General features: G+C 38.8%; 1 protein-coding gene across 1 annotated transcript; it reads right to left on the reverse strand.

Moving 5' to 3' along the window:
- Nucleotides 1–2,234: 2,234 nt before the first annotated feature.
- LOC122070957 (amino acid permease 3-like) lies at nucleotides 2,235–7,259 on the reverse strand. The gene is made up of 7 exons (XM_042635206.1): nucleotides 7,122–7,259; nucleotides 6,834–6,987; nucleotides 5,096–5,329; nucleotides 4,009–4,102; nucleotides 3,551–3,908; nucleotides 3,045–3,272; nucleotides 2,235–2,864 (listed from the first exon to the last, which is right to left on the reverse strand). The coding sequence occupies exons 1-7, from the start codon at nucleotides 7,167–7,169 to the stop codon at nucleotides 2,442–2,444; spliced, it is 1,539 nt and encodes a 512-aa protein (XP_042491140.1). The 5' UTR covers nucleotides 7,170–7,259; the 3' UTR covers nucleotides 2,235–2,441.
- Between the last annotated feature and the right edge of the window lie 1,683 nt (nucleotides 7,260–8,942).

Genomic DNA, 8,942 nt, shown 5'->3' on the forward strand with positions numbered 1-8,942 from the left:
AAAAAAAAAAAAAAAAATTGGTTTAAACAAAAGATCATGTAACTCCATATGGAGAGCAAAAAATTGTTAAGAGTCCATAAATTTAACCATAGCTTGCACGTCAGTCCAAATTTCTTGTTCGTCCCATCCATGTTGGGAAGTTACTTCTATACCATAGAGAATTCACTGTGCCGCTGCTTCAGAATCTTCTCTTGTCATCGCATAATTCGCATAATTGGCAAAGCAAAATAAATATTTGTTATGTGAGAACACTGTTGTTGCCCATCCAGAAATATTGCTATTTTTTGATGAAACAGCAGAACAAATGAGGATATTTTTGTCTATTGGGAGGTTGGGGGTAAGCACAAAATGGGGAGATTCTGGAATAAAACGGTATCTTGGATGTCTTCCAAATCACGGTGACATAGATCGCAGGTGGGATCTAAGTCCACCCATTCATGCAGGTAAATTTTTGTCGAAATCCCTTAGTGAGCCAGTCACGAGAAGAAGACCTTAAATTTTGAGTAGATTTTTTGTTTTCAAAGAAACCACCACCATTGAGAGCAGGGAGAGTAGCAAGAGCACCAATTATTGCATCCATGAAACTGAGTACCTTCCTCCTGAGAAAATGGGCAGCTAGCTTAGCATTGAGAGATCCATTTTTTGAAAGGTGGCACCACCACATATCATTCCCTGAGGTTGTGTATATGATTTGTTTCTTATATTCTTCCTGTTCTCTCTCTCTCTCTCTCTCTCTCTCTCTCTCTCTCTCTCTCTAATAACATGTTGCCACACCCTGAAAAATATGCCTAAATTTCCTGAACCTTCAAACTCAATGTGAATTCTGTGATTTGATTGGTATCTAAGCCTTTGACTAGTCCCATAGACCCATCCCGGTGCTACAATCTCATGGAAATGGGTCATATCAGGGTTGTCCAAATGTCATATATTGCTACCATGTTCCTTCTCAAAAAATCTGGTCAGCAGGATCATCTTTGGAGGTGAGGATCCAAATCCTCTCTAATGACTTCAACGACAAACTATCTACATCCAACCCATGCAACAATTGGGATGCTTTGGATATGCATCCCAACTCCTGGGGGTGCACCTCAAGGTCTGCCCAACCGTAGATGGGTGGGAGGTAGATGGTTAGTGTTGATTGCAGCAGGGACACTGGATTCTTTGGAGTGTATTATTGAACTGTTTTTATCATTTTAGAATGCATTATCCACTTAGAATTCATTTCAAGAATGCAAACAAAAGCAGCAACCTTTTGTCAATCCGGAATCACTTGAAGGCATATTTATTTATGGAAATAATACTGGTTTGAAAAAACCGTATTGGACTGTCAAATCAAAGCAAATCGGTTGATACTGATTCCGATATGGTCTGTTTCTGATTCCAGCTTTTTCAAATTGATCAATCCGGAGTCCGGACTTGATTTTGTCGATTCTGGTTGATTCTTGGTCGGTCGGAATCGATTTCAGTTGCTTGATAAGTATTAATCAATACAAAATTTTGAATATAAGATAGAACATCAATATCATGGCAATATTGTGAATGTAAATCCTCATGGTCCTAAAGTTTTTAATTTTCATTAAAAAAAAAAATCTCAAGAAGATTATTGGCGTTACAGCTGTTGTTCTAACTTTACAATGCAATGAGACCTATTATATTGCGAAAGGTTTTTGGAATTGCTATTGGATTGGTCAACATTGGATACCTGGTCGATACCAGATCGATGATATGATAAGAATAAAGGGTAAAATGGTCAAAATATATGTTGGTATTAGAACCTTTGTTACATGTACGAAGTTGTTAGAGGGAGTTTTATGGTTATGTCATATTTTCCTTATTTTCTCTCCACATCTTCGTACTAAGCTATGCCTTCGTAGTAGTAACACTTCCCAATTCTTAAGAAGTTAATGGTAAATAAGGAAAAAACTTGCTGCAACCCCGTTAGCAGTCAGGGAAATAGAATCCCATGGCATTTTCCACCCCCTACCCTGGGATTCTCTTTTCCTGATTTCTCAAAATCCTATTCAGTCCTCTGCCTAGAGGAAAGAGAAAACGATGAAAAATAAGAAGTCTTCTTCTTCTAGGGTATGCTCTGATGTGAGCTTGGAAGTTTTGTGTGAAGGAGACTATAATTTTCCATTAAAAAAGAAAAGTATGGAGCATATAAGGATGGAAGCATCATCAATTCCATATTAGGAGCAGCAAAAAACTAATATTTATACTATTGTCTTCAAGCATTTCAGATGAGAAGTAGAGAGAGAAAACTTTATTAATCTCTGTAGGTAACCAGAATTCAGAAAAGTTGCTACTTTGACTACATTTTTCAGATTGGGAATAAGGGCAAGAGAAGATCTCAAACAGTAACTGCTTAGACATATATGCTGAAACTAATTAATCTATTTCCTACAGATGATGGGCTAGCTAGCTCCTCTGATCATTAATAATCAATTAGACCCAAAAGGTTTATACGTTTTGAGATCAGTAAGAACTCCAGCTACAGATCCACATGCAGCAACTATAGTGATGAAGAGACAAGAGACATTGAGTATCTGAAGTCCAAGCCATCTACTTGTCCATCTTCCTATCTTCTTCTCAGCAATGTACATCTCAACTGGGAAGTAGACAGTGAGTGGCCAAAACCCAAGAGCTCCAAGTATTCCCACAACATCGTTGAAGAAGGGAAGAAGCATGGCAATCACTGTAGTCACCATTACAAAGATTGTCCTCCATATTACACGGAATAGGTTTAGTTGGTAGACACCACAGAAAGGAATGGCCATTTTATATTCGTTTACCACGAAATCGCTCTTCGACCATTTCTTTGCACTCCATTTCTCCACAAATGCAAACAAAGGCTGACAATAGACCTACATGCAAATTGATTTTAATGGTTAGCTTTTAAGGATGAGTTCTATCGAAATCCTAACAAGTGATATCAGAGGTGAGGTGTAGCAACCCTACTATAACTTCGAGGATGGTGAAGGATTTGGGTGATTTTAAGGATGAGTTTTACCCAAGTCCCAACATGATGACATGACTCAAATTACCTGATATGCACCGATCAGATGCACCACAATTGCAACATTGGCAATGTCAAGGATCCAATAGGCACTGAAGTATCCAAAACCTGTAAGAAGATTTCCTGGTGCTAGGTCTCCAAATGCTGCATAGCCCATGCATCCACAAAGCATGTAGAATATCGTAGTCGCAGTAATACCGATCGATGTAGCCCTTCTCATGGTTTTATGCTCTGCTGGAGGAGCTTTTACTGTATCCTGCCAAACATGTATGGTTTTCAATGTTGGGGTTAAAGCAATTATACAATAGCATCATGCATAGACTTATAAAGACTTAGGCACCCTCTGCTTAATGGCTAACTTTTAAACTAAGTTTTATCCAAGTCCTAATAAGTAGGTGTCACAAATCTGAATGGAGAAAAATCACTCGGAGAATATCTCAATCCCCATGTATGATTATCTCACATCCGATGGAGGGTTCCACATGAAAACACCCTCTCCTTAACGGTTAGCTTTTAAAGATGAGTTTTACGTACCTGAATCTCGATGAGAATAGCGGAGAAAGAATAAGCAAAGGCAACAGCTCCAAGAGCTTGCACGCTTCGCCACATCTTTTTCATGGCAGTTATTTCGTTTCCTATGCTAACACCAGTTAAGCTCCCTTTAAAGCTTCCATTCTCTGCTGCCTTTGTAATGCCAAGACCAAGGCCAATTGAAGAGTAGGTGAAAGACATGATCGCAGCAACTATAGATAGCCACCAGAGTTGATCAAAATCAGGGATCTGAGAAAGTAATATCTCTATGATTCCAAATGCAATCATGTAGCCATTGCTTGACATTTTACATGGATCTTTCCCTTTAGTCTGGTGGATACAACTTGTCTTTTTTATGGCCCTGTAAGAGTTTAGGAAAATTAAAGTATGAAATCATAGTTACTGACTATAATCTTTTCTCATGTAAACCAAGGTAGATTAGTAATTAGGTTTGAACTCACATCATACTTATTGAGGCTGCAATTGTGTAACCTATCGCAACCCCAAACAGATTCAAATATTGAATTGTTCCACAAATTGCCACTCTTCGTCCCCCTGCACATAAAATAGATATATAATTATAGAATAATAATTACTATAATTAGGAAGAGGGTAGGGCATGCCGCTAGCTTTTCTGGAGTTAGCAACTCAACCAATGGGGGGCTGGAATGGAAGAGGCGTCTAAATCATTTTAAAGGGGAGGGAAAGAGAGTGACTCATGCTTGACACCCAACATGGTGCATGTTTTCAGGGAGCAAAAGCTTCTTTTCACATCCCTTTGAAAAGTGGGTTTGTGCAGTCATGGGAACGCTAGACATACAGGGTTCTCTCTCCCTAATAATAATAATAAGGAAAAATGTTTCCTCTGGACAAGTGTGGCTCTTGCACTTAGACATAGGGGGCGAAATGAGCAACCCCTCGCCCATGAAAGGGAAAATGGCATTCAAGTGGATGCTTCCTCATGTGCTCCTACTGGCCCTCATGCACTCGTAGGAAGCACACTCCCCCACAGAAAACACTTCCTTAGGGAAATGGTTATTTGCTCAAGAACACAACCTATGTCAGTGCTCCCTACATCTATCTCTCCTCCTTAAAATAAGAGGCAAAAGTGATTTCTCATAGAAAGAGGAGAGAGATGACACATGAGAGGACTAACGTAGGCCACTCTCTCAAATCGAGTTCTTTTTCCCTAATAATTATACTATAGTAAGCCATATGACTGATTTTGAAATGTTGTGTTTCTTTCTTTCGCAAGAAGCTCCAAACCACATCTTCATGGAGGGGGACGGGAAAATACAACTTATTTGTAAATAAATAATGACAGAGGGTTCCTTAAAAGGCAGTGTCACCCCTACACCGGCATGGAGACCCATGAAAATACATGTAAGCATCAATAGAGATGAGATTTTCATTTTTCATGGGGAAAGGTAACCATTTTGTTCCTCACTATCTGTGTGTAGAGGCTAAGCTATATACCTTCTTGGCTTCTTCTACCCATACAAAGTATTTAATTAGGTATTCCTTTAGAACATAAATATATAAGAATACCTAAATTGGCTTTGACAGCTTCCATGTAAGTGTAGTTTCTCTTTCCACTGGATGGATCGCCGCACCTGTAGCACTGAGAGAGAAGGTTGGAAGTGTAGAGAGTGACTAAAGCGAAGAGCATCATCACAATGGGTCCAGCCACCCATCCAAGCTGCGCCACCGCCCAAGCTAACGACAGCACACCTGACCCTATCACTGCTGTGATTATGTGTGATGCCGCAGTCCAAACAGTGCCTGTACCACCCCACCACCACAAACAAACAAATCAATCAAAGGGCATGTATCTGAGATATGGATACCCTCTCTCTCTCTCTCTCTCGATACCCTCTCTGAGAGAGAGAGAGAGAGAGTGAGAGAGCAGGAAAATGGGAGTGGCCGGGTCCTACTTGTGTCTGCCATTAAGAGAAGCAAATAAGCTTCTTCTCCCATTTGTCACTAGTGAGGTATTTGATCATTTCATTTGTAGCCCAGCGAGAGTGACGTGCTGGGCCCGGCCTATTTTCATTTGTTTCGTTCTCCCTCTCTTTTGGAAGCTGTATAGGCTCTCGGGAGTCGGGGTTGAAGATATTTTGGTCTCTCTCTTTCTCATATGGAATGAATGAGAGAGAAAAAAATATACGGGCAAAAAGGAAGGCATGAGGAGCTGGAGACATCCAAGTTTACAAGGGCCTAACAACCGAGTGGATCACAGTTAAATTATTTTACATATCAGCGACACATAGCCTTCCAAATTATAGAATGCATTTCCAAACTATATTCACCTAGGCTGTATTTGGTAATAGGAAAATAAGAGTTTTTCTCCAACGAAAGCGAAGAATTACTCACAAAACTAGTGATATTATTACTGCCCCAATGAGAGGAAATCCTAAAAATGTCTCCCTTGTTTTATGATCTCCTTTCCATGGCCATCGTGACCCATGCATGATGAAAGAGGTATCTACTTCAAAGGGAAAACTATGTATGATTCATATATTTGTGTCATAAAACAGGTCTGATAGGGCTGAAATTTTATAATGGACCTTGATAGTGCAAAGGTCTTATGTGACCTCAGCCTTGAATGTATGCCTAGTTTTTTTTATTTTATATTATAATATGAATTGGTCAAGTGATAAAATTTAGTATTCAAAAATCTAGAATTACCAAGAGGGGTAAGTCTACCATGCTTGGACTATCAAGAAGGAAACAACCAAGAGGCTTGAACTCTAGACCTCCTAGTGAGCGTGGATTTAGTCCACCACATCTTTGCCAAACGTGCATGGTAGGGAGTTGTCGTTACCACTTACGAGATAGGATCCGCTGCTCGTACGATCACCTGGTCATACGAATCAGCATCCAACATTTGTCCTTCCTTCTGCCATTACAAGGACATAAATGGGGGGTATATTTGAAAACAAAAATGATAGATGTTGGATGTTGATTAGTACGACCAGGTGATCCTATGAACAATCGATCCATTTTCACCAATTACCACAGCTTAGGCATGCAACAATATTTAAATAGAACCAGGTATGGATGGTATCAGGAAAATCGTCCGCTCCACCAGGTCACATACAAGAACATTCTCATACTTCGCTGGACCATGGACTTAGAATCGATTAAATGAAGAGAGAGAAAGTAATTTTAAATCCATGAACTAGGGTATGAGATTGTTCTCGTACGTGAATCTGATCCGCTCTGAGTAGTTAATCTAGCAAGGTTTGGAGTAAAAATGAATGAATGGGTTTGAGTTATTACGTACCTGTTCGTTTCAAGCGACCATCATCGTCAAAGCACTTGGAATAAGGAGGCTGAGGGACAATCATGGTTTCAGTGTCGTCTTCGCTGGGTTTGGGTTTGGGTTTTGGTCGGGTTTCTATTTGCAGATACTGCCTCATGTCTCTGCTTTCTTCCAACTAACATAAGCAAATTAATTAAGGAAAAGAAAACCAAATTAGAAGAAGAAAGAAGAATCAACACAAACAAGTTCATTAAAAATTAGAAGAGATTCACAGAAGAACCATTTGGAGTAGGGCAGGATCGATCTTACTGTTCCATGGTGGATTCTACTTGGAAGTGTTCGACTTCTTGAAAACATGGTTAAGTTCTAGAGAGAGAGAGAGAGAGAGATGGAAGAAGAAGAAGGTGGATCGATATCCAAATGCAATGGAATATAAGATGAGATTTTATAAGGGAGGATGGGAAGAGGATAGTGGGGGAGAGGTGACGATGAGAGTTAACGCGCGAGACAACCATATTCGTGTAACACGCTCTTTGGCAAAGACACAAGTTGGCAACCCTTCCCTCTCTCTCTCTATAATTGCAAAATGTCAAAAGTGGGCTTTGGTTTATTACCAATATAGGGTGTCATGAGAATTTTAACATAGTTTGAATAAGTTGTTACTCTTTTAATTAGAAGTAGGGGTGTCAAGTAATGGCTCGGTTTGTATTGGTTTTGGTGTGAGAATGAGTGATATCAAACCAATCCAATAAGGGTAAATCACTTCGATTTGATTTTGATTTCTCTTATTGATTTGGATTCGATTTACCATACAAATATAACAATACCCATAGAAGTATAGGAAAGTCATGTTTTTTTTTTATAAAATTTCGATTTGATATTAGTTTCTTAGCGGATTATGTCAATTTTGGTTTGGTTTTGATCAGATTTTCTTTGGTCCTTTTGGGTTTTTATTAGTTTCGATGTGATCTAGTTTAGATTCAAGTTCCAAAAGGTTTCGTTTTGGTTTTAGTTCGGATTGATTTTTATTGATTCAGCCCGATTTTGTGGGTTTGCGTTAGGGTTATATATATATATATATATATATATATATATATTGGGTGCATGGATACCCCTCAAGCCCTAGAGAGCGGATTAAGTCCTCGCACAAGAATCATATTCATGTCGGGCTGTTTTGCATAGATGGAATTTACCCAACAATCAATTTCATAATGGACTCTATTTGTGTTTGATCAACCTGTACGAGAATCTGATCCACACTCCAAATCCTATCCCTAACTAGAAGAATAGGAGGAGGGGTGACATTAGGGTAAACCAGGTATTTGGAAAGTCTTCGCGCAAGTCAATGCCTCTCATATTCTCATTTGCACCTCGTGGAGCATTTTGAGTAGGTATTGGGGGCCAGTATTCTTTCCTAAGTCCACTCATGGTAGGCCGTACTAGCTAGGTTAGCTCAAAAAAGGGCAAATGCTTGCTGACTCCTCCACCACAATCCATAGGGACGACCCAAAAGTAGTAACAGGCCAAAGACATTACCTCACAGCACCTCTCCTTTTTGGGGGTGTTAGGGATGGAATAATAGTCAGGTACGTAGAGGTGAGGTGAAGTTGGGTTTAATTTGAACCTCATAAACTGTACCTTGCATCACTTACTCATGAAATTATTGAAAATAATTAGAGGTGTGGAATCTTCGAATCCAACATACTAGCCAATCAAAACGCTAATCAAAGCTCCCAATTTATAATAAAGGGTCGTATTGCTTTTGATGCATACCATATCATATTGCTAATCACTTCAAGTTTCATTTTTAAAATAGATTTGGTATGCGAATGTGAGTAATTTAATATATATTATAATATTGATAATATACATAATATAACAAAAAAATTCCTTTTATATTAATGAATAATATATTATTTATTATAGTATTCATAATATAGAAACAACAACAAATTCAGTCATATCTCAATTACTTAAGAGGGTCAGCTACATGGATCCGTGTGAAACAAAATAAAAATAAATAAATAAATCTAAGATCAAATCAAAATAGGAGAAATGAAAATAAAAGCAAAAAAGCACAACCCAACAAGTCAAGAAAATCTCAATTAAATGGGGTCGGCTACATAGTTC

This window comes from Macadamia integrifolia, unplaced genomic scaffold, assembly GCF_013358625.1.
Source record: "Macadamia integrifolia cultivar HAES 741 unplaced genomic scaffold, SCU_Mint_v3 scaffold_15A, whole genome shotgun sequence".
NCBI lineage: Eukaryota > Viridiplantae > Streptophyta > Magnoliopsida > Proteales > Proteaceae > Macadamia > Macadamia integrifolia.